This window comes from Barbus barbus (genome assembly GCF_936440315.1).
Source record: "Barbus barbus genome assembly, chromosome: 12".
NCBI lineage: Eukaryota > Metazoa > Chordata > Actinopteri > Cypriniformes > Cyprinidae > Barbus > Barbus barbus.
Window position 1 is genome coordinate 27,695,331 of NC_136740.1, and position 27,146 is coordinate 27,722,476.

Consider the following 27,146-nt stretch of genomic DNA (forward strand, 5'->3'; position numbering starts at 1 on the left):
TGGTCGGGATTCTAAATTGCCTAAAATGTCCAGGTTTTATCTTTTCTTGTTGACTTGCTTTTTACGGTCCCCATGCATTATATGCATTTCTTAGACCGTTCGCTGTGGATCCCATGCTTCTTGCACATCATGATTGGACAGTTATGTACAGTGCCTGCTTGCTAGTGGTCAAACTGCTTTTAAGTCACTACCTTCAGCAAGTATGAAAACACTCTGCAGAATGTCAAGCAAAACTGTTTGCATTACAAAACTTTAAAAAAATGCAGCTCCAGGGTTTGGAACAGATCCAACAAAGTAATCATCATGAATTGTAAAAAATATTTGACATTCTAGAGAGTCTCAATGCTGCAAACTGTTCTGAAGATTACAGCAAGCAAATGCTGGTTTGAAGTTAGCTTCCTTAAATGCCATCAGCACTGTGGTTTTCAATGCTGCACTGCAGGACTTTCCAAAGCATGCACATGACTTGATGCATTGCAAGAAACACGAAAAAGAAGGGTTTTGTGGCTTGGATTAATTCAGGCTGAAGATCTGCTTGCTTGTATTTGACCTTCATGGCAACCACAACTTTCTGTGGATCCTCATTGTATATAATGATCAATATCACAGCACCAGTGCAGATAAGTAAACTGCCGTGTACTCAGAAATATTCTCAGGCCTATTACATAATGCTTATTTTATTATTTATTTATTAGTATGAACAAAACACAATAGTTTGTTATCTTGAGGAAGCTTAAAAAGCTTGGAAAATTCCTTATTCAGCAAGGATACATTCATTTAATAAAAAAAGTGACAGTTTTGACATTTGTAGCATTAAAATTGCAAAAAGATTTCTATTTTAAATAAATTATGTTGTTTTGAACCTTCTATTCATCAAAGAATCATGAAAAAAGTGTCCACAAAATAATAAATACCAACAATACAAATAAGAAATGTTTTAAATTAATATTTCGTAAAAAAATAAAAACTTCCTGACACCAAACGTTTTTATGGTGTATTTATCTACTTTGAACCTACTTCCCCATGAACATGTTTGCAATAGTATGCACAACCTTCCTGCTAAAGAAGAAATGGTTTCTGTGCAAAGAGAAGAAAAGTACAATCAATAAATGGTAAATAAATGAATACATACAGCTCTGGAGAAATTAACAGCGGCACATCCCAAACAGACACACAGAGTAGCAAGACTTAAAGTAGCAAGAGGTGAACTGCTACAACCTTATTAATACCTCTTTTGACCCACAATCTTGGACGTATACCTTGAGTATGTATATATAACTTGATCTTTATGAAGCATTCTAAAAATATTTATAAATTTTGGACCAAAAAGTGTTTGAGTTTGAAAAATAAAAGGGCGTTTCAAAGGCCATATAGTCACAATTACACAATGTTTTTCAGTATACAGAATATATAAGTATACAGAAATTTATCCAGTTAATACAGGTGAACAAGCCTCTGAACAGTCTCTGAATTAGACGTCATAAGAACAATTACATCTCTTAAACCATCCAGAGCAAAGGATATATTTGGTATGGATGTGGAAATGCTTAAAAAGCTTAGTGAGTCGTTAGTTAATCCTATCACTAAAATGATCAATCTTTCAGTTTCTTAGGGGATGTTCCCATGTGCTTGGAAGTCATCTGTTATTGTGCCTATATTCAAAAGTTGTGATCCTCACTCTGCTAGTAATTACAGACCTATTAGTATTTTACCTATAGTCTCAAAGGTTGCAGAGAAATTGGTGGCTGCACAAATCACTAATTATTTGAATAATAGCTATTTTGTTTTACATCCAATGCTATTTGGCTTCAGAGCAAACTACTCAACTGAGATGGCAAATTGCTATTTCACTGAAAAAGTTAAGTCTCTATTAGATAAAGGAGGGGTCGCCGGGGCTGTGTTTCTTGACTTCAGGAAGGCCTTTGACACCGTAAACCACAGAATTCTGTTGTCTAAATTATTAAGTTTTAATTTCTCTCCACATACGTTGAGATGGATCGAATTATACTTAGTTTAATTAATATAAGACGTTCTATTTATAGTAAATGAAAAAGCCCTTTCACACCAAAAAGTGTAATGAATAAACCTCAGGCTGTAGGAAAAGTAAATTCACGTCTGTACAGTAGAACGCAGGAGAAAAAGGTTCAACGCTCTTCAGCAATAAAAAAAACAATGAAGCACAATTGTTAGTTTATCTAAAGTCATTTTTGCTTATTAGTATGGTTGAACTGGATCATCAAAGGTCAGCAGCAAAGACATTGGTTAATAAAATGGGATTAGATACATTTGTGTTGTTTAACATATTTAATTATTGCAGGTTTGCGTCATATTCTGAGTTTGCATTTTACAGTTTATTTCATTTTGATGAATACTAAATCAGTTTTTTGAGAGGGGGATGAATTAATGCACATTCACATTTTCTCAAGTATTATAAAATTGCAGTTTATAAGTTAATTGCAATAGTTTATTGACAAAAGAAACAGAAGAAACAGAGGTTAAGGAGCTGGCTGTCTGGTGCAGTCTTAACAAACTGGAGCTTAACACGCTCAAAACTGTGGAGATGATTGTGGACTTCAGGAGAAACCCCCTTGCTCTCTCTCCACTCACCATCATGAACCGCACTGTGACTGCAGTGGAGTCATTCAGATTCCTGGGCACCACCGTCTCCCAGGACCTGAAGTGGGATATTCACATAGACAACATTGTCAGAAAGGCCCAGCAGAGGTTTTACTTTCTTCGCCAGCTGAGGAAGTTCAACCTGCCACAGGACTTACTGAAACAGTTCTACTCCGCCATCATTGAATCCATCCTCTGCACTTCAATAACTGTCTGGTTCAGCTCAGCTACCAAATCTGACCTCAGAAGACTACGGAGGGTAGTTCGGACTGCTGAGCGAATCATTGGTCACCTCCACGAATCACCTCCCCACTCTCCAAGAACTGTACTCATCCAGAATGAGCAAAAGGGATGGTAAAATCACTCTGGATTTTGAATGCAGCTTCCAAAAGAAAAAAAAAAAAAAAAAAAGCTGAGTAATATTTTTTATATTTAATAAACGATCACACGTGCTTGGATCATTCAGTGTGGCACATCATCAGCTGCTAAATTAAAATCTTTGTTCGCTCAACTTCGCTGTCTGAGACGGAGTCAGAGACATCCGCGTTTTTCTACAGCGCTGCTCATTATAACCAATCACACATGATTCTGTTGAGTTTATGAGTACAATGGCCAATAAGAGGCGTCCAGATGAGTTATCGCTGAAACGTGCACTTAGTGTAAATAACATATCGCTAAAAATACTGCTATTTTCACTTAGTGTAGATAGAATCCATTGCTATTTAAAATCTTGAAATGTTTGAAATGACCGCAATTTGAACTGAGGGGGGCCTATAATCAGTCCGTGCCCAGGGCACCTCTGCGGCATAATCCGTCCCTGCCTCCACCCTACTTCTTTAGATGAGGCTCTTTGTTTTTCAGATAAAATACTGTGAGACTTTGCTCAGTAAATGAGAAGTAGCCTAGTTTTTCGTTTAACCACACAGTACTCCTGCACAAGCCACCCTCTGGCGTTTACAATTTCAACAATGCTCGCTGTGAAATTTATAGTGCATTTTGAATAGTAGTTTTCAACTGATTTTGCTTCATAATTTTCCATTAAGCCACCACAGAAATCTCAGTTAGTCATCAGACCTTCTAAAAAATGAATAATCTTTTCAAGCTCATTTCTTTGGAAAGTCCACAATATCCTCCACTTCCTTTGTGACGTCTTTGAAGAAAATGGAAGATGATTCTAGATTTTCTTATGACAGTGAAGTGGTAAACCTGAGGTTTCATTTCTAAGACACCTAACCAAAACCACCTCATGACAATGAGAGTGTGCTTGCATACAGTAGACTGCATTCAGGTTATGCACTCAGATAAACAGACCAGCAAAGTTATGGTTCACCACAACAATATAAGCAATCATAATTTAAACTGCAAAAACCTTTATACAAAACTACTAAGTATTTTAGGCAATTTCCAGTACTTTCACTCTCTCTTTTTTTTTTTTTTTTTTTTTTTACTTTTTCCAACCATGCAACGTCTCAATGTTTGCAAAAAGATCAAAAACATTTTTGCAAAAAAAAATTAAAATACAAGTATGATTAATAGCATCAAGATTATCTTCTTTCAATGGTATGAAAAAAAATTTTTTAAACTTTGTAAGTTCTGTTCTTACAGCCAGAGTTATTATAGTAACTAAAATTTAAATATAAATGAAATGTAAAACCATTAAAAAACCTTAGTAAACAATAGTTGAAATAATACAGTGAATACAGTTTATATATATATATATATATATATATATATATATATATATAACTGTATTTCACATTGCAAACAGGACTGACAATTGTATTCTGATAACAGTTCCTGTGTAATGCCTAAAAATATTATTGAGTAGAGGGTGCTGTTGAGTAAATGTTGGACTTTGTAGTTGATTTTTTCCCCATCATTCTCCCAGTCACATTTAATTTTCCACTGTGTTATCTAGCTTCAGCTGAATAGCTTCTTAAAAACATTTCACATGCATGAAAAGGATGTGAAAAGTAACAAGTCAAAGGCTATAGCTACATTGTCTAATGCTTGCCTTAATCACGCAAAATCCAAACAAATCTCGTGCTCATCTAAAGGCTTTGAGAAACAGCAGGGTGTCAGCTGGAGACAGAGAACAGGAAACATTGATACAGGTGTTTTTTAGTGTCTTTTAGTTTATTTTAGTGTATGTTTGACTGATACTGACAATTTTCACATGACGGATAAAACGAAACTCTTAATACTACTAGCATGTCTGTGATGAATAGGCTGGAAATGAAAATAAATCAAGCACATGACAATATCGCAATGTAAATATGATAGTGTGATCTTTTCATGTCTTTTTATAACTAGTTACTCAACACCAAAGCAAGTCTGAACAGTAAACTACTTCACGTAGAATGCAACAGTGTATATTGTATGAATTCACGACTAGAGCTTACAGTAACTTTTGGTTACAGGTTTCCATATAGACTGATTCAGTACACTGCCATTGAAAGCCTTCCCTTGCATACCTACATCCAACATAATTTAATACAATTGCTGACAGGATATAAAACAATTTACATTCAAATTTTTGATATTAAAAAGACACATCTGGCATAAAAATTGGTATATGGATTTTCACCTTCCTCCTCTGGAGCAGACAGGCAGTGAAAACACAGAAAACATTCGTATCAGGTTCCTCGTCTTAAAAGAGAAATGGTTCCTCTGATAAACCAGCACATGGGATAAAGCCGGACCGTCTCCTCTGATCGGTTCAGGTCAGGTCAGCAGGTATTTAGCATTCACTGGCCTTTGCTGAAAACAAAGTAATATCACATTTAAAAATATATAACAGATTTTACATGTTCATGATATGAAACACAACAATGTATCAAGTGGGGTCATATTTTTGTATTTTTCATATGGCTTTAAAAATAATCTTTATTTAAATGAATATAAATAATCTATATAAAATCTTATCTTTATTATCATATTTATTTAATCATGTTTTAAAATAAATTTTCCACTTTTGTATTATTAATATTATTACAAAATATTAATATTATTATTATATTTAATTTTATATTTTATTATATTATATTTTATTTGTAAATGTATTTATAAATAAATGATTTTATTAAATATTTTAATATAATATTTTTCACTTTTGCATTAAATATATGATATTTATCTGTGAATAAAACGGAATAAAAAGTAATTTAAATTATTTAATTTTTCCCTTAATATCCACTTATAATATAAAATTTGTATTACTTATATTTATGTCACAATGTCCTAATTCCTAATTTAATTTGTTCATGCTAGGTTATCTGTCTGATATCAGAAAGTTGCAGAACTACAAAATATATAATTTTTATTCTTAATTAAAATAAAATTCAATGGAAAATTTCAAGGTCTGAAAGTTACAGCATGTGTCCATTGGACAATGAATTATTTCATCTCAAAAGGAAAATTTGACACCCCTTTGAATAATTTAAACCCCAGTTACAAGAAATGTTTTAATTCAATTCGAATTCCTTTATTCTTTACTATAAACAATGAGATACTGAATATATAATAAAATATTTACATAGCACACTTTGTATCCTGTTTCTCCAACCCCACCCTCAGGGATCATGGAGTGTAAATACACCCAAGGGAGAAAGTATGACTCATCCTGGAAACCATGTGAGTGGTGCTGTGGAGACGGGCCATACGGGCCCACCACTGAGCACAGACCCACTGTATCCCATCACGGGGCACTGGCACAGCAATAATTAGCAGATGGATTCCACACAGCCATCACACCACACAGGGTTACAGTGACGTGTTTTATAAGGGAACTTGAGGCGAGAGTGCTGATTTATACCAGCACTGTCTTCATGTTACTGGTTTATTGGTTGTAAACTGCACAGGTAGATGAAGGCGGTCAAACCTGTGTCGTTGAGCATCGCTTGAGCGTTACTTCCTGTCCTCCTGTCAAAAGAGAGCTGTGCTGTTAGAGCTACACAATCTCTATACTTTTATGTACATAAAAGTAAAACGAAATAATGTAAAAGTTAAAAATATATACTCTTTATACCTCTTGTCTTGCTTGAACTTGCATCTGCAGTGTCCACCTGTAATAATGGCAAAGGATGTTTTTAAACAGAGAGAATCAAAAATATGTCAAGGTCACATTTAACCTCAAAATGCAAAAGGGAAAACATGAATATAAGCGCACGAGCAAAAGTTATGGCTGTACTGTATATATCAGCATGTCTGAATATTGTCAGTTTGACAGATTATAACATAAATAATGTGTGCTTTCCACAGATCTGCCGTCGATGGTTCAAATAGATCTAATTAAACAATAAAACAAGTTAATACTAAGTGAGTTACATTTTATTTTATTGATATGTTAAAATAAATAAAAATAGTTATAAACAGTTCTAAAAAAAAAAAAAAATGCCAAAACAGAAACGCTGCAAGAGACACAATAATGGTGTTTTGTTTCTCACTGAAATTGGCTGAATGATTCAAAGAGTGCCTAACTTGCATGATTATATGATTATATTAGATGATGATATTGCATGATGCAGTATTGCCGGTTAAAATGAATAAAAATAGTTAAATAGTTCTAAACGAAGCCAAAAAGACTTGCTGCAACACACAATAGTGGTGTTTTTTTTTTTAATGATTCTGTGAAATTGGTTGAATGATTCAATATTAAGTAACTTACATTTTAGACACAATATTGCGTGTTAAAATAAATAAAAATTAAGAAGTTCTAAACAAAAGAGAACCAGTCCAAGACAGATTAGCAGTGTTTTGTGTTATAATGATCCTGAAGGATTCAATGACTCACTATTATAGACTATTATAGACTGAACTAAATGAATCACAGTAGTTGAAAACTAGAATAACTCACTCACAATACACAAAACACTCTCTTGTCGCCACATATTGGTGGAACTATGTAACAATTTAGTTAATTAAATTTAGTAAAAAAGGGAAAGGGGAAGTGGTGTGTGGCCAAGTATGGTGATCCATACTCGAAATTTGTGCTCTGCATTTAACCCATCCAACATGCACACAGTAGTGAACATACACCCAGAGTAGTGGGCAGCTAATGCTGCGGCACCCAGGGAGCAGTTGGGGCTCGGTGACTTGCTCAAGGGTCTCAGCTCAGTCGTGGTATTGAGGGTGGAGAGAGTGTTGGTTATTCACTCCCCCACCTACAATCCCTGCTGGACCTGAGACTCGAACCAACGACCTAGATAATGCAGTATAGCCTATATCACTACACTTTATATAGTCTAGATATACAGTATGTTACTCAGCTTGTCTGAACACAGATCAAATCTGAAATTTGTCAAATTTAAAAAGTCAATAACACACTCACTTAAAAGAATAGTGATGCCAATCAGACATAGAACTGCTGCCAAGATCAGACCTCCGACCCGAAGTCTGTGATAATCTGGTGTGAGACAGAATGAGACAGAACAATCAAAGAAAATTTGAAAGATGATCTTGAGAACACCTTATGATGGATTATGGATGGTAGGCTCAAATTATAAGATGTGTGCAACTAACCAAAAGAGAAGGGGTCATCCTTTGCTGCAAAGTCCAAACCAGAAAAAGCATTAAAAAATGCATGTAACATTGTGTAATAATATTTTATAACAAGGATGAAAACAGAAAAAGAAAGAAGAACAGAATTTTTTTTTATTTGAAATCTCTTACTTGTCTGCTGACCTTCAGCCAACACAAGGGACAAAACTACAAAATAAATATAGTATATTAGCAACATAGTATATTAGTGTGTGTTCACAGTTAAACTGCCTGCTGTTATTTATATATATTGGTGCAAAACTTACGTGTCAAGAAAACTAGTGCCAAAGTCTTCATCATGACAGTGTGGATTTAACCTGCAATACAAAATTAGGTTTGCCATGAAAAAATAATAACATAGATGCACATGCTCTGTTAAATCAAAAATGTTTCCTATTTAATATCTTAATGCATGTTGTAGGTCTTATTGTGCATGTTTGGTTTTGCTGTATGGCAGCAACAAATGCACATGTGCAGCGGCTATCCACTATAATTACATAGTGTAGGGGGCTCCAAAGTCACAAAACTACATACAGTTGCTTTAATCAAAAAGTAATAAATTATTCCACCTCTCAAACGACTTTCCGTTTTGCTGATGTCACCAAGCCCTCTTTTTTTTTTTTATTTCTCCACTCCAGACAGTGGACTTTATGATCCATTCATTTTTCAAAAGCTCCTCCCGACATTTTTATTTTCTCACTGGATATCCTTTTTTCTCTCTGACATAAGTGAGATTGACTAATGTAAAATGGATTGTTAATGTGAGCTTTTTCAAGGAAAATAATACTGTTAGGATTGAAAAGCAGATCATGTATCTGTTAAGAGCTAATTCCCATTATACTTTGCAATCCACTCTAATCCATTATGCTCAAAATATAACATGAATCCCCTTAATGCCTGAATTATTGTCCTCGGCCAGCTTCACATCAACAAAAATGGGGTAAATCAAATGATCACAAACCTTGCCAATGCATCTGATCTGATTAAATATACTGGAGCAACAAATAGCAGCTCTGAGAACACAAAGCAGACCTGGATCAAATTTCAACAAAGGCCTGGAACATCTCAGCAACCAAACCTTCACACACCAAACAAAACAACTGCCAGGAAACGCATAAAGACACTAAACCCTTTCATATAAAAGACGACCTTTGAGGACATTCTCAAAGTGCTAGGGGTTTACGTGACATGACAGATGCTGACTTATGTCTACATCGTAATTAAAAGGGCACTGTGGAAACATGCTGGCACCATTTTAGCTTAGCTGGGATTTTCCATTTCGTCTCTGAGAGACCAGAGGGAATGCTGTGCCCATCCCTACCAGCACGAGATGATGTAACGATCTCCACCTTCAGCTTCCAACCATGGTGGCAGAGAAGGGGAAAAATAATGGGCTCACCAGAGACATGCTGAGACAAAATAAAGTCCAGTATTTCAGACCTTTCATCAGAGCAGCCTCAGTCAGCGTGAGCAGTGAACAAGGCAGTGGTTAATCTACAGCTTTTCAGAGAGGTTTAATAAATCCCCGTGTCTGTTTTATACCCTATTATCATGACCATGAATGATCTAATTTCCTCCTTCCTGTACACTCATGCCACATTTTTTTTGAGTGTCATTAAATATTTTATGGATTCAGTTTATTCATATAATAGGCAAACTTCATTTGATTAAGCGCGGAAGCCTGAGCAGTTTGTTTATGTAAATCAAGTCAAATTAGATTCTACTTGCAGAACACGAAATTTGCAAACAGGTGCTTGTCTGATGGTGCATCCATGTTTATTAAAGGAGCAGTGCTCCAATTCTGTCAGAATTTACTCATTCTCAAATATGGTTCCAAACATTTAGGCTGTTATTTGTCAGTGTAACACAAACAGAGGATTTTTAAAGAATCTTCAACCTGTGTGATGTCTATGCATAGTAAAATTCAGATTTCAGATATAGTTATAAACTGTAGGCCTACTTTTATGTTCATTTTTTGTCCCTTTTTGCGGCGATGTTTATTGTCTGCAAGTCTAAATGGCGACGTGTGACAGTCTCTTGTTTATTGTGAGTGAGTCATTCAATCATTTTCAACTGATTCGTTCAAAAAACGAAAGGAACTGCTGTGTCACAACTATGGTCACAGTTGCATAGTTGTTTTCTTGTTCGAGACAGACAGTTTGGGCCTTTAGTGTTTTTATAATAGTGACTGTTTCTGGAAGTTGCATAACCATCAGGTGACTTCAAGTGACTGTAATTTGGGTATTATTAGCAATCATTCTCAACCGAGTCATTCAAAAACAAAGCAGACAACCTATCAATATTGTCTAAAATGTGAGAAGATTAACTGTTGTATAAACTAAATATTACTCGCAACCATGTTTGTTTAACATCAGCACGAGTAAGTTTTCTAGCGTAAAAATAAGACATTACTTTTTGGAGCAATAGGCCTATATAAAAAAACTGATTACTGAAAGACATCAGTCTATTGTTTGAAACTTATTTTTCCAAGAGATTAAAACAAAAAATTCATAGGCTACACACGCTCATAACTTCCTGTAATGTCTATTACATGACAATAAATTAAATAACAGAATCATAGTTCTTTATCCAGTACCAAGCAGTGCAAAGATAACTCTGCCAAGAATCTGGCAAGCGAAGCTGTCTGTTTACAACTGTTTGAAACGCTTTTTAAATCATGATACTGGACAAAGAGCTGAGAGAAAAGGAGAGAGTGTTGTTTTCGGCTTGGACAGTCTGGACGTTTTGGCAACTCCTGCCAGGCAGAATCACCCAGGGTGCATGGAGAAAATAATGAAAGTCTTGTGATAGGGCACGGTCACGTTGGCTTGCCAGTGTGTGTGTGTGTGTGTGTGTGTGTGTGTGTGAGTCATGAGAAAGAATGAGGAATTGTGTCCTAGTGTTTAACATCACTTCCTCGTCTCACATTACAATCCGACCCTCTCCTTTTCAGTGTAATGCCTTGTTTCTTTCTTTACTGTTGCCATAGTTCATTCTACTAACAATACTGTCTCTTAGCCCTTTTTGCTCCTCACTTGCAAAATGAAATCCTCACTCAGGAAATGAGATATTTAAACAAGACATCTGAGGAATATTGCTAACCCTGAGTGTCTGAGCAAAGTCAATACTTTAGTCTGAATACCTGTATTGTGTCTGGTTTCAATTTCACATAGTGATTTCCAAACCCCTAATCCTATTGTGAGGTTTGTTGTGCACTGAAAAAAAAAAAAAAAAAACAGTTTTACTTTTGTCTTGTTTTCCAGTACAAACTTCTAAAATGCATCAGGTGAGTTTATTCTTACAAGAAAAAAATGTAATTGGGGTAAGTAAAATAAACATAATTCTAAGAGAAAACAAGATTATTGTACCCCACTGACATATTTATTTTTTCTTGTTTAAAGAAAGTGTATTTACTTAATTTTGATATTTTACTGAAAATTGTTAATTTATTAATTGTCCTACTTGAATAAATATGTCTTTATTTAGGCATTTTTAGACAGTTATGGAAAACATGACACAAATGCAATGAATGAGTTTCAGGTGTTCAGGAGTTAAGGTGTTCCACTATTTTTAAGTGATCTAACTTATGATTGTGTGCTTTTGACTTGCTCCAGTAGGTAACCACCTAGCAACCACCCCGAACACCCTAGAGACCACCTAGCAACTAACATGGCAACCTGCTAAACATCATTCAAAACACCTTTGCAACATCCTGGCACCCCTAGCATCTATGGTGAGTTGAATAAGGTGCAAAAAACATCTCTGTCTGGATGATAGTTTACTAGAAAACTTAAATTAATAAACAGACACTTAATGCCAGTCCTACACTTCTCTCTCCTAATTATAGTCTTTTATATATTTAGGTCATGTCTACTGGTTTTTTGACCAAAGTCAAGTTATTTGTATCGCAATGTATTGAGGCTATATAACGTAGCTAAATGGCGAGTTTTCACTCAGTCAAATTAAACTGTAAAATAATAATAATAAATCATGTACTAAGGGGGATATTATGTGTGTGAGTGTGTGTGTGTGTGTGTGGGTGTGTGAGTGTGTGTGCATGTTTATGTGGTTTATGAGGACACAAATTTGTATAATGACATGGGTATGACAGAGGTATGACAATATGAAGGTGGTTTATGAGGACACTGCCTATGTCCCCATAATTCAAAAGGCTTAAAAAACATACTAAACAGTGTTTTTTTGAAAATCTAAAAATGCACAAAGTCTCCTGTGAGGGCTAAGTTTAGGTGTAGGGCAATAGCACACATAGTTTGTTCAGTATAAAAACCATTACGCCTATGGAGAGTCCCCATAAACCACAAAAACCGACATGTGTGTGTGTGTGTGTGTGTGCGTGTGAGAGAAAGTGAGTGGCCAGTGCAGTGTAGTTAAGTCACTTTTTTTCTCACCTACTTTTTTTCCAAACACCCCAACTCCATATAAGACAACTTGACACAATCACATGGCACACAAAGGATGCAAGCCATGTACACAGGAATCCAGACTGCAGCTATATTAGGAACAAAATTCCACCCCTGAGAACAGGCTGTGAACTTTGAAGTATTGTATGGTTATACACTCCAGCACAAACACGCTGACAGATGCCCTTTAGTAACACAAGCACTTTAAAATGTGTAAAAGTAAAACCTTCTAGTTCAGCAGTGTTTTCACAGATTCACTTATTCAGAAAACTCTTCAATATATAAGAAGTTTATTTCAGCTCTTCAGCTCCATGTGCTCAGAGTGACGCAGGAAGGAACAAGACATTCTGTTAAAATTAATGATCGTTCCAAAAACCACAATTCCGCCCGTTCCGGTGGTTAAAGTAGTGCTGTCTTTGTGCTCCCTTCAGCTAACAAAAACATTAGTAGATCATGCCAATACTTAAATCTTGGCCCATTTTTAGCTAAGACATGGCCATGACAATCTAAATGTATCCCTTTCACACTTCACTTTTTCTATTTTGTCATGGAAAACTGGAACGCTGGACTCTGATTATAAAAGTTAAGAGCTTAACCAAACAAAACACGCGTTGAGACAGATGTTGGGCCGTCATGGTGCATCTCAAACTTTAAACACCATGTTAGATGTGTTTACTTCATTGAAGGACTGGATTTCATCCATGTTTTATACACAGCCAGCTCATGATTTAGCCTCCAAGATCTACACTCTTAAAAATAAAGCTTCCAAAAATGGGTTTTGCAGCAATGCAATAGAAGAAGCATTTTGGGTTCCTCAAAAAACCTTCTTCTTATATTGTTATGCTGACAACATGTAGTTTGTAAAATAAATTTAGTATTAATAGTACTAAAATTGCATAATAGTAGTGGTCTCAAAATTTTGGACACCACTGTGCTACTAATAATATATGATTATACATATCTGTCTATATATGTTTTTAGAATAGAAACTTATTAGATACTAAGTTATTATTATTAGATACTTGTTAGTACTTTCAGTTGTAATGTTAAAATTCCCCATTAAACACCATGTAAAGAATGAACACAAACCACCTTAAAATACCCTAATTATCATATTCTAATATCCAGTTAAATTGACCATCAGTCTGCAGTAACATATGTTTCACTATATAAACATTAAAATGGTATCAGAACTGATTACTCACCCTTTTCAAGGAGAAAAAAAGTGAAATGTTGAGGTTTGAAACGTGGTTGTGAAGGAACCACCCGTAAAGATCTGCTCTAGACAGACTGAAAGCAACACCCTACACCATCCGCTCAACAGGTTGGCTCAGTCCTGAGTGGGTTGAGTTTTGAATGAAGGATCTTTTCTCTGGGAGAGCAACTCTGATAGTTTTTAGTTTGTCATGCACGCTCAGACTGAATTTATTCTGCTGGGGCGTGAACACAATGATCCAACAGAAGTAGAGGAATAGAACTCTCTAAGAAAAGTTTGTAAAATTATGTGTTAATGTAAAGGAGTTTTCAGTATTGATTTTTCACAGGTATTTTACTTTAAACTACACATTGTATTGTGTTTTGTTTTAGGGTTGGAGGAAATGTGGGCAAACTAAATGGAAAAGTTACTGGTAATTTTATGCCTGGATTTCAGTATATGCAACATTGAGAAACAAGTAAAAAAAAAATTAAGTACTTTTATTTATTTAAAATCTTCCCTCTGTTAATAATGCATTTCAGCATTTGATTGATTGTACTTTGATTCCTACTACAAAAAAAAAACAGAAAAAAAAAAAAAAACATTTGACTTTCATCTTCCCAGTGTTTGAACATCTCTCATCCAAAAAATGAATTCAGGCATAAAAAATGACAACACAAGCAATTTTGCAGGCCCATACCTGAGAATCTTTATTAAAGCGCCACTTTGAGAGATTGCTAAAATTTCTAGAATAATTCTATACATTCAAAGCAGCTCAGTTTTTAGGGCAGGGCCTGTGATTAATGCATAAATTAAATGGTTGAAAAATATTGAAATAATGGAAAATCGCCCATAAAATAAAGTACAGGTGAGAAGTGGAGTTAGTTAGTCATCAGCAGTTTCTAGAAAACAAAAACAGTCTTCTACTCAGTCAAAAATCCAGTGGAAAGTCCCCAATCTTTAAATTTTGCTTGCGTCTTCATTATTCCTATGTCAAAGAGATGCAGTAATTATAGCATTTTTCTCTATTAATCATAAATAATATTTTGATTTCAAAATGTACATGATTTTATGTGAATATGACAGTGAGAACTGGTGACCTACTTTCTTTTTGGTTTGCACTGCCCCCCTGTGAAGAGAACAATCTGTTACGCTTTCTGCATATAATGTCAAACATAAGGTTTTTGTTAGGTAGAAAATGCATGTGTAAAACTTCAGAGCTACTTACAACACAGAACTCCAACCCCTCCGGCTACAAGCAGAGCTGTGAAGATCAAACCCCCGATCCTCAGCGCCTCATAGTCTAAAAACAGAAGCATTTTAAGACTGTTTAATCTAACTGAAAAATATTTTATAAATGATATATTATTATACATTTATATTTATCATATTTATACATTTATATATTTATTATAAAAAAATAATAAATGTTATATTATAAGGATCTCCTGAGCATCTGCCTCAGAGTACGTACTGTAAACGAAAGGATCTGCAAAGGCAAAAAAAAGGATCAAAGTTAGACTGCTCTTGAAAACAGACAAAAATGATGCCAGAAAATTAATGTTCTTAACGCATGAGACTGATAGGCTCAAAAGTTGAATAGTGTTACGGTTGTTAAAAACAAACTCTTTTGACTTACTTGCTTCAGCTTGACCGAAGAGCGCCAAGACGACTGTAAATGAAAATAAAGATTTGTGAAAAATCATACACAAAGAAGAAATTACTTTATGACATTACCAAACTAACACATTTCTTCAAGATTTAGAATAAAAGTATATATTTTGTTCTGTAAAATAAATAAGCTATTTCAGTTAAAAAATAAAACCTTGCTGTGTACATATATTGTAAAGAGAACTTAATTTTGTTTTTAATAATTTACTATTTATTTAGCTATTATTTTTTTCTTCCATCAAATCATTAAGTCATAGTATACAGTAAATGTGGATAGAAAGGCTTGACATTTCAGGCCCAAGGGCACAGATCTGTCTGTGACCTTTACTGTGTACATAAATAGTCATGACTTACCTGTAAGAAGAACTAGTTCTGTGAGCTGGCTCATTTTTACCCCTCCTGATCAAAGACACACACACACACTCAATCAGACACTATATTTTGGAAGTGGTAGATTATAAGTGAATGACGACTTAAATTTAGGTCTATTTCTTACATAAAGCTTTCATATGACTTAAGAAAACCATCCACAAGTCATATAGACTACCTTATGATGCTTTTATGCATCATTTTGGAGCTCGGAGCTCTAGTCCCCAATTCATCTTGATTATATCAAATTCATTATATCATTATAAGTGTGCAAGATTTCTTTAAAAACACCAAAAAATAAAGTCATACAGGTTTGTAACATCATAAGAGGGAGGAAAAGATGACAAAAATTTGATGACAACTGATGACAAAAACGGTTTTGTTAATTTTCCCCCTTAAATATATTAAACAGATTTATTTTTGAAATAATTTATCAGTATACATCAGCATAATGTCTGATAATAATGTTGGCTACTTGCAGCACATATAATTAGATGGAATATGTTCCGTTCCCATGTAGGTCAACAGTGAGACGAGGAATGTTTGGTAAGAAACTCCAGCTGTAAGTGCAGCTGAGAGAAAACAGCACTCGTGTTTTGAAAGTAAACAGAAACCGTGGGTCGATGCAGTCGGGACGCAGCACGTTCCAGGACACTGCTGGTGTACCCTTGAACGCCTGGAGGTGTTTTGGAAAGTTTGCCCTCCCACCTCCTCTGGTTATAGAATCGTCTCGAAATGCTTTGGATTTGTAGCTCAGTGCTTTCTCGATCTCACTGACCACACATGGGCCTTGAAGTCTGGATGCCATTTTTGAATAAAATTCTGACATTTTTCTCACCCTCAAGTTGTTCCAAACCTGTATGAGTTTCTCTCTTCTGTTGAACACAACATAGATTTTGGATATTGTTGATAACCAAACAGTTGCTGGCCATTGACTTCCATTGTATTTTTTTTCCATAGTCCAGAAGTCAGTGGCTCCAGCAACTGTTTGGTTATTAACAGTCTTCTTTTGTGTTTAACAGAGGAAAGAAACTCATAAAGGCTTGGAACAACTTGAGGGTGAGTAAATGGTAACAGAATTTAAATTTTTGCATGAATTATCTTTTTAAACAAGGCTTTCTGGGGAATAGTTACAGGACTTTCATGTAAAACAGTTCTCGAAAAGTCCACATATCCAAAATGGCAGGTGTGAGGTCACCTTCATCTATCGATGTGATTCTGAGACAGAATCTTTATCTAATCCCTGTTAATTTTTACTTAAACGAACAACTCCGAGCTCGGATTATATATTAAATCACAAACGGCAATGAATCAAACATTAATGAAGATTTTCCAAAGATCCACACTGGCATGCAACATAAGTAAATACTATTAAAGGAAGTAGTTTTTCATTGAATCATTCCCATGTCGCATTTAGCACAATCCAATATATCAGAAAACCCTGATCTCACCTTAGCAGAGGAACTGGTGGCTCTCTGAGCAGTAGATGTTGGATGAAGCTCCTCAGGTGGGCTGATCTCACAACCTTTCTGTCTTTTCTATAACCTTTAAAGAAAACTCCTCCTCACTGTATACACATAAACACAGCACAGCATATCAGATCGATGCATTTTGGGTGTGTGCATCATCACGTCATCATGTCCACTGTTTTGCCCAAAACATGACCTGCGTGTTGATGAATTACACACATCTTAAAAGTTGTTTAAGATGGAGGCTGACATGAGTACTCCTACAAATCAGTGTCCTTTAAAATGTTCTTTACTACAGCTGATGCCCTTTACCCAACAGTCACCGGTAATGTGTCACTGTGGGCAGAAGTAAGCATCATTCTGAAGGGCAGAGCACATTACGTGAACACTTTGAAGGGTGCAAAGCATTACTGTCTCTCTGTTTGGTTTAACCTATAGAAGGACATACATCATTGGCACTTGATTTTGAATTAGAATGTTACCTTAATAAGGTAACAGCAAAATTCATGTTTAGACAAATTTTCAAAAACCATTTGCACCAAATATTCTTTCACTTTAAATAAAAATAAAAAAGGAAAAAAATGTAGGAATATATCAAAAATGATAATAATAGTTATACAATACATATTTACACTGAACAAAATTATAAACGCAACACTTTTGTTTTTGCCCCCATTTTTCATGAGCTGAACTCAAAGATCTAAGACTTTTTCTATGTACAAAAAAGGCCTATTTCTCTCAAATATTGTTCACAAATCTGTCTAAATCTGTGTTAGTGAGCACCTCTCCTTTGCCGAGATAATCCATCCACCTCACAGGTGTGGCATAACAACATGCTGATTAGACAGCATGATTATTGCACAGGTGTGCCTTAGGCAGGCCACAATAAAAGGCCACTCTAAAATGTGCAGTTTTATCACACAGCACAATGCCACAGGTGTCGCAAGTTTTGAGCTTTTCAGAGAATTTGGCAGTACATCCAACCGGCCTCACAACCGCAGACCATGTGTAAACACACCAGCCCAGGACCTCCACATCTTCACCTCCAAGATCGTCTGAGACCAGACACCTGGACAGCTGCTGCAACAATCGGTTTGCATAACCAAAGAATTTCTGTAGAAACTGTCTCAGGGAAGCTCCTCTGCATGCTCGTCGTCCTCATTGGGGTCTCGACCTGACTGCAGTTCGTCGTCGTAACCGACTTGAGTGGGCAAATTCGATGGCGTCTGGCACTTTGGAGAGGTGTTCTCTTCACGGCTGAATCCCGGTTTTCACTGTACAGGGCAGATGGCAGACAGCGTGTATGGCATCGTGTGGGTAAGCGGTTTGCTGATGTCAACGTTGTGGATTGAGTGGCCCATGGTGGCGGTGGGGTTATGCTATGGGCAGGTATATGTTATGGACAACGAACACAGGTGCATTTTATTGATGACATTTTGAATGCACAGAAATACCGTGACGACATCCTGAGGCCCATTATTGTGCCTTTCATCCACGACCATCACCTCGTGTTGCAGCATGATAATGCACGGCCCCATGTTGCAAGGATCTGTACACAATTCCTGGAAGCTGAAAACATCCCAGTTTTGCATGGCCAGCATACTCATCGGACATGTCACCCATTGAGCATGTTTGGGATGCTCTGGATCGGCGTATATGACAGCATGTTCCAGTTCCTGCCAATATCCAGCAACTTCGTACAGCCATTGGAGAGGTGTGGACAACCTGATCAACTCTATGCGAAGGTGAAGTGTTGCACTGCGTGAGGAAAATGGTGGTCATACCAGATACTGACTGGTTTTCGGACCCCCCAATACAGTAAAACTGCACATTTTAAAGTGGCCTTTTATTGTGGCCAGCCTAAGGCACACCTGAGCAATAATCATGCTGTCTAATCAGCATCTTGATATGCCACACCTGTGAGGTGGATGGATTATCTCGGCAAAGGAGAAGTACTCACTAACACAGATTTAGACAGATTTGTGAACAATATTTGAGAGAAATAGGCCTTTTGTGTACATAGAAAAAGTCTTAGATCTTTGAGTTCAGCTCATGAAAAATGGGGGCAAAAATAAAAGTGTTGCGTTTATAATTTTGTTCAGTGTATATAAAAAAATGCATATTATATATTAGGGTTGGGCCGATAGACGATGCCATCGTCCATCGCCGATGGCTGATAGACATCACGATATTGTAATCAGCTTTGTGGTTTAATTGATGGTATATTATTAATTTGTTTTGTAATGCTTATGTTCATAATCATTAAATACTATTAAAATACTGTCAACAAAAAACTCACATTAACACGTTCATAATTTTATGTATTTATTGTTTGTATCTTAAAACTCTCCTGAGCAGCGTTTTTTCCTCACATATAAGATGACAATGTCCGTAGAGTGCTCTCAGGCGACCGTTAATTTGACATCAGAATGAATTTGCCACCAACGAACATTTAAATATATACCAAATTATCATAATTTATGTCATTTAAACGGCATCTCTCATTCAAACCTGCTCGCTCCTGCTCTCTCTTCCAGCTTGTCGGTTCTCCGCATTGGATTGTGGGAAATAGTGCTTCAGCGAGTGTAGAAATCAGAATGCAATGTGGGTAAAAAGTAGTGAACAAATGTAGGGAATGTAGTTAACTCAGAAATCAGACAGCACTACAAAATGACAATGGCAAAAAAATCCAAATGTAGTGGATAGGGAGCGGTTTCGGACACAACTTCTGTTTATACTATGGAGCAGCAGTACTTACTACACATTTTCAGCTTGAAAAAAAATAATTAGCCTATACCTTGATGTATATCTTATAGTTGTGGAAGTCTCTAGAAAGGCTTCAAGTCAAGCAACCAAGTAACCAAAGCGGTGGTTATAAGCAAAGTAATGTCCCTTTTTTTAAGTGTGTGCTTGAGAAATCATACTAATCACTGCAAAGAAAATTTTGTAGTCCAGGAATAGTTTTAGTTTTTTTATTTATTTTATTTTTATTTTTTATACAGTACCAATTACAGTCATGCACATAGAGAACAAAAATCTGCCCTACTGCACCATTACAGAAGAAATGATATGTCCTAACCGCAGTATTTAAGCCTGGACAGGCAGTCAGGGAGGAGCTGCTCTCTGGGGCATCTCCAGCAAACACATGAATCAGAAGCAGTCAACTGAAAAATGACATGCAGAAACTCTCAGCTTATGTGACTCTTTCATCATTATTTTGCTGTGATGGCCCAAATACCATAAAAAATAAAACTAAATATAATTTTTTTTAACATATACCAAGACTTACGAAATATAAAGATATAAATCTGCTGACTGATTTGAGCATAACATTTTCAGTTTAGGTTGACTTTTCTGAATCTTTTAAGAACTGGTTATAAATAAAATTTGAACATGTTAAAATTCTCCATGAAAAACTATTATCTATCAGGGGTTTTAGAAACACCTTTAGTAAATGCAATGAATTTTCACATTTTAATTTTTTAGTTGGTGTACACACCGTAGAAATACACCTGCCACTTGTTGATTTTTATTCGTTTTATTGTATTATTCTAAAATACATTTATACCGAGGTCAAACTGACCCCAAACAAAAGTCTCTATACAAGATAATCACCTTTATGAAAAGTACAGGCTGATAAAACAGAGAGTAGAAGCCTCAATAATATCTGTCTACTGGGTTTTGATAAGGTCAGTGGAACATATTACAAGAATTTAAAATGAAAATAATAGGTTAATTCAATTACTATGATTATTTTTACACAAACAGCATTGGAGTCTCTCAGGAGAACAGAAAGCATTAAAATAAAGTCCAAATTAAACCAAAAATAACAAAATAAATGTTTTAGATTTGACTGTCTAATCTGATTTGAAATGCTCTCATCTACATTTCAGATGTTTACAAGAATGTTTACATTTTCAATTGATATGAGCACATTCTGAAAATATCAAACAACATTAAACTTAAGTGTGACTGTGAGCTAAAGCAGATGGTTGTTGTGCGCTGTAATGTGACTTCTTGAGTGTTTACAAATGCCAGAGCACATATGCAAATTGTCAAAGCTTCAAAACAGGCTTAAATGCGCAGTTTCTGAGCCCTTAAAACTTTAAGACTAAATGCTCACGGACTGATATTTACTATGAAAAGCATAGTACAATAAAACACGGCCGTTCCAGGGTGCAGTGAACCACCTGAGTCAATATTGACCCATCTACTATTGATCTACTCCACGCAACCCAAAAGCCTCATTTGTGTGCTGTGAATTTTGTCATTTAGCCTTTTAAAGCAGTATAAAATTCAATTAAATCAGTCAAAATTGAAACTAACTAAAATGCATATTGTAAGCAGCACGACAATGACACAGAGTACTTGAATATTCATTAAACAGCAGATCCACGATTAAATAATCCAATCTTTGTATTTTTATGATAAACATTAATTAATTATTTGATGCTTAAAGCGGATTAGCCTATAGATACTCCTGGATCATATCCCTCTGATTTTAGGGTAAATTAGGGTTAGTTATTGAAATATAGTTGTGATAGTAACTATATTTAAAGTTACTATATATAGCATAAAATCTCTATGACCAAAAAAAAGGATTTTGAAGCAGGAACATGAGAAACTAAAACATTGATGGCTGTGAACAGAGAAGTGAAGACGTCCTCTACTGGACAAGACTGAAACTTGAGAAACACAGGCCTTCATTCAAATCTATAGAAACTAATTGTGTGTTGTATATTACATATATTATATTACGATGTTTGTGCTGTTATTATAAGCCCTTCAAACCCACATTTGTTCGAGGGGTTTCAGTATTGCTTAGATTGTGGCTATTGCACGTCATCTTGGATTCCACCCACTGACCCTAAAAACGCAGAACAAGACCAAACTTTAGAAACGAGCTGTCTGTATCTCTTCATGTATTCCAGTGAGTAAAACATTTAGAATCTAATGTGCAAAGTACATGAGAAATGAGAAACTTACTGAAGCAATGCTGTACTTTCTCTGATCTTTTCAACAGGACATAAGCCACAATGATGGTAACGAGGGCAGATAAAAATCCTCCAATCACGTATCCAATGAGCTTAGCATAGTAGGAATCATTCTCTGAAAGAAACACAGAGCGAGAGACTTGAAGACAAGTGTCTGTTCACATCGACACACACTTTTTAATTGCTGGTAACATACCGTACACATAAAGGTGTCCGATTTTGTCATCTGCATCATTGACTTTGCACAAAAAAATAGTGCCATTGTCATCTTCTGATGTTCCTGCTACTTCCCAAGCAGCTACGTCTCCACTAGATTTTGTATAACAGTAAGCTTTCATTGACTGATGAAAAGAGGAAGATTAATGGTTTAATATAAATTAAGGGCACTATGATTTTACAACTGAGAAATGAAAATAACTCTATTTCTTAAAAAACTGTTTAAAATATATATTAGATATTATAGTCATACATACATACTGTACATACATGTTATGTAAAATAAAAAAAAGTTAAAATATATACAAAAACGTGTTAAAATGTTATTAAAAAAAATAAAATTTTGATGAAAAAATACATAAAAATGAAATTATTTAAAAAATATTAAAATCAAATTAATAAAAAAAAATCATTTGTATATTTAAATTAAAAATGACACATTCCATAAAATTATGACACCAAGGAAATGACAGTAAATAATATTTTCTTACATAATTTGTTGTGTTCAGCAGTTTTGTCAAGCTCATTTACACTCGTTATTGTAGAATTTAAAAAATAATAATTCTTTGACTTATGGGAGTTTAATTCATATCAATAACTACAAATTATATATTAAAAAAAACAGTTTAGACTTTACTGAGGTTAGTTTGAAATAATTGTAATGATTTTGAAGTTAAGTAAGTAAATAAATAGAGTTTTGAGCCCTATTTTGTATCATTGTGTCACCAGATGAATGTGCAGAGCTGTAATCTGCACTCTTAAAGATAAAGGCTCTTTTCGGCATTGATGGATTCATGAAGAACTTGTAACCTTTCCAGAACCTTTCCATTCCACAAAAGGTTCTTTATAATGGTAAAAGGTTCTATATTTTATTAAAATGTTTTACACCAAGAAAAAAGTCAAATGGTTCTTTTAAGAACTGATCACTGAAATGTTCTTTGGAGGAAAAATGTTTTTTATTCTATGTCACTTCTATGGAAACACACAATTGGAGCCTTTATTTTTAGGAGTGTAGGCAAGTCTGGCTACTTTATCATCTGGTTTTGATTGTTAATCACTCCATTTGTGTTGTTTCCTAGTGTTGATGATTCTGAAATGTTGAAGAGTGTCATAATGATAGGTCTGTCCAAACTCGACTGCTAGTGTACAGTACACAATAGTTTAAAGAGAAGTCACCTGAGCAGGCAGGTACTTGGTTTTGCCTCCTGGACAAGACACAGAATCATTGACCTTTGAACCCATAATGTAAAACCAGATTTTATGCCCGTTCAATCCACTAACACCACATTCAAAGGTGACAGTTTTTCCGGTCTCCGAGGTCAAATTCTGAGGAACTATAAAGTGATTCACACCTAAAGCAGAGCAGAGAAGCAAAAGGGTAAGGAGGAGGGTTTCACTCATTTGACTAAGAAATGATGAACTTGACTATTCTAATGACCACACCTGTACACAAACTAGTCAATAAAGTCCAAATAACATAAAATACTCTCATTCTGAGCCATTGAACAATACAAAAGATCGAGACATCCTTCTTTACCAATAGCTGTTTGTATTGTTCTATTAAACGCAACAGCACATTTAACTTAAGTTTAAAAGTCAAGGAAAGTGAACTATCCATATCTATCATAAAACAGTCAACTGTAAGCATTAAAATTAAATCTAAAAACAGACCTTTTGTAAGCGAAGCAAACTGTAGCACTAAAATCAGAAGCCACATCAGATGGACAGCGGTTTGGGTCTTCATCCTTCTCATTTCATCAGTCGTCACAGGGCCAAAAAAAGCCCTCTCTGCTGGTCCAGTCCCTCGGGCGATATCTCAGTAGCGGAGCAGATGAGAGCTGTGCTCTTTCTTAGTAGACAATGCGCTGAAGAACACCCTGTAGGATGGAGGATGCTCATTTGCAAGAACCTCTTCCAAGAAAGTTTTAGGCTGGGCTGGGACATACCCTGTTCCAACCTTTACAGCCACGCGCGTCGCTCTCTGTACACTTCCTTGTGTGCTTAGCACTGATTTCTTTATGCTTTCCCTTCTTCCTAGCATTACTGAACTGCCATTTGAGTATGAGGCATTTTACTGCCAAAACTAAAATTTACATCAGCCAGAAAGTCACATTTTTTCCACCCAGCAATAGTTCCATGGATCCCAGGTAGTTTTTATGAATGAAGGAGTTATCTTGCACACATTCAGATTTGATATGTGTTGCATTCATTTGTACAAACCTTTAATAAAGATTAAACCGAATGTAAAAAAAAATAAAAAAATAAGAGTCTAACATTAGAGCAGTTAACAGGATTGCAATAACTAAATTACACATTATCTTATTATTATTGTTGTTGTTGTTGTTGTTACTTCTACTGCATTAATAATAATATTAATAATAATAAAGCAATTAAGCAAAGCTCTCTCTCTCTCTATATATATATGTTTCTAAAGCACAAACAAAAATAACTAAACTATAAATAAAATTGTATATACTAAAATTTGAAAATTAAGTACTTTATTTATAATATATAAAAATGTGTTTGTTTGTGTATATATATATATACAGGTCCTTTTCAAAAAATTAGCATATTGTGATAAAGTTCATTATTTTCTGTAATGTACTGATAAACATTAGACTTTCATATATTTTAGATTCATTACAACACAACTGAAGTAGTTCAAGCCTTTTATTGTTTTAATATTGATGATTTTGGCATACAGCTCATGAAAACCCAAAATTCCTATCTCAACAAATTAGCATATTTCATCCGACCAATAAAAGAAAAGTGTTTTTAATACAAAAAAAGACAACCTTCAAATAATTATGTTCAGTTATGCACTCAATACTTGGTCGGGAATCCTTTTGCAGAAATGACTGCTTCAATGCGGCGTGGCATGGAGGCAATCAGCCTGTGGCACTGCTGAGGTGTTATGGAGGCCCAGGATGCTTCGATAGCGGCCTTAAGCTCATCCAGAGTGTTGGGTCTTGCGTCTCTCAACTTTCTCTTCACAATATCCCACAGATTCTCTATGGGGTTCAGGTCAGGAGAGTTGGCAGGCCAATTGAGCACAGTAATACCATGGTCAGTAAACCATTTACCAGTGGTTTTGGCACTGTGAGCAGGTGCCAGGTCGTGCTGAAAAATGAAATCTTCATCTCCATAAAGCTTTTCAGCAGATGGAAGCATGAAGTGCTCCAAAATCTCCTGATAGCTAGCTGCATTGACCCTGCCCTTGATAAAACACAGTGGACCAACACCAGCATCACTGACTGTGGGTACTTGACACTGGACTTCAGGCATTTTGGCATTTCCCTCTCCCCAGTCTTCCTCCAGACTCTAGCACCTTTATTTCCGAATGACATGCAAAATTTGCTTTCATCCGAAAAAAGTACTTTGGACCACTGAGCAACAGTCCAGTGCTGCTTCTCTGTAGCCCAGGTCAGGCACTTCTGCCGCTGTTTCTGGTTCAAAAGTGGCTTGACCTGGGGAATGCGGCACCTGTAGCCCATTTCCTGCACACGCCTGTACACGGTGGCTCTGGATGTTTCTACTCCAGACTCAGTCCACTGCTTCCGCAGGTCCCCCAAGGTCTGGAATCGGTCCTTCTCCACAATCTTCCTCAGGGTCCGGTCACCTCTTCTCGTTGTGCTGCGTTTTCTGCCACACTTTTTCCTTCCCACAGACTTCCCACTGAGGTGCCTTGATACAGCACTCTGGGAACAGCCTATTCGTTCAGAAATTTCTTTCTGTGTCTTACCCTCTTGCTTGAGGGTGTCAATGATGGCCTTCTGGACAGCAGTCAGGTCGGCAGTCTTACCCATGATTGCGGTTTTGAGTAATGAACCAGGCTGGGAGTTTTTAAAAGCCTCAGGAATCTTTTGCAGGTGTTTAGAGTTAATTAGTTGATTCAGATGATTAGGTTAATAGTTAATAATGATTTTTTGAGATAGGAATTTTGGGTTTTCATGAGCTGTATGCCAAAATCATCAATATTAAAACAATAAAAGGCTTGAACTACTTCAGTTGTGTTGTAATGAATCTAAAATATATGAAAGTCTAATGTTTATCAGTACATTACAGAAAATAATGAACTTTATCACAATATGCTAATTTTTTGAAAAGGACCTGTATATATATATACATATAGCACAAACAAAAGTAACCACAAATGAATAGTTTTTTTATTAAAATAAAAAATGTATTACTTTATAAGTATTTATTTATACTCTGTGTGTGTGTGTGTGTGTGTGTGTGTGTGTGTGTGTGTTAGATATATATATCACACAGAAAAGACAAATATTTTTAATTTATTTAATATATTTATAAGTATATATTTAAACGTTTACATGCTTAGGTGATTTTATGTCAAGTTTCTAAAGCACAAACAATTTTTATATAAAAAAATTAAGTCTTTATTTCAGCATTTAAAAGTCATATTATGGGTGCAGCATTTGTATTTGGTTGAAAAGAACTGAAAAGAAAAAGTAGCGAGATTACTATATATCAAAAGTCAGAATTTCTGTATTGTACATATATTCATAACAGTTTCATGAACATGAAAATAAGCATATTTATAGAATAAAAGCTAAATGCTGTTGGAGTTTTATTGTTGTCATATTCAACAGTGCTAAAGAGCTACCAAATTATTACATGATGTTACTCAGAAGGTTAT

General features: G+C 35.5%; 2 protein-coding genes across 5 annotated transcripts; both read right to left on the reverse strand.

Moving 5' to 3' along the window:
* Window positions 1-4,731: 4,731 nt before the first annotated feature.
* On the reverse strand, window positions 4,732-13,949 carry LOC306878265 (phospholemman-like). Of its 4 annotated transcripts, XM_079430502.1 has the most exons (10): window positions 13,781-13,917; window positions 11,297-11,369; window positions 9,116-9,167; window positions 8,421-8,471; window positions 8,287-8,322; window positions 8,137-8,160; window positions 7,946-8,020; window positions 6,644-6,680; window positions 6,497-6,537; window positions 4,732-5,376 (listed from the first exon to the last, which is right to left on the reverse strand). In XM_079430502.1, exons 4-10 carry the CDS (start codon window positions 8,452-8,454, stop codon window positions 5,357-5,359), a joined length of 267 nt encoding a protein of 88 aa, XP_079286628.1. In that variant the 5' UTR covers window positions 8,455-8,471; window positions 9,116-9,167; window positions 11,297-11,369; window positions 13,781-13,917; the 3' UTR covers window positions 4,732-5,356. The 4 variants fall into 4 exon arrangements, with proteins under 4 accessions (XP_079286628.1, XP_079286627.1, XP_079286629.1 ...); XM_079430501.1 differs by lacking the exon at window positions 9,116-9,167 and having other exon boundaries at window positions 13,781-13,922; XM_079430503.1 differs by lacking the exons at window positions 9,116-9,167; window positions 13,781-13,917 and adding an exon at window positions 12,568-12,664.
* A 6,326-nt stretch (window positions 13,950-20,275) lies between these two features.
* Window positions 20,276-24,479, reverse strand: LOC306877564 (uncharacterized protein). Its single transcript, XM_079429401.1, has 5 exons — window positions 24,161-24,479; window positions 23,666-23,841; window positions 22,470-22,614; window positions 22,266-22,388; window positions 20,276-22,146 (listed from the first exon to the last, which is right to left on the reverse strand). The coding sequence occupies exons 1-5, from the start codon at window positions 24,240-24,242 to the stop codon at window positions 22,112-22,114; spliced, it is 561 nt and encodes a 186-aa protein (XP_079285527.1). The 5' UTR covers window positions 24,243-24,479; the 3' UTR covers window positions 20,276-22,111.
* Between the last annotated feature and the right edge of the window lie 2,667 nt (window positions 24,480-27,146).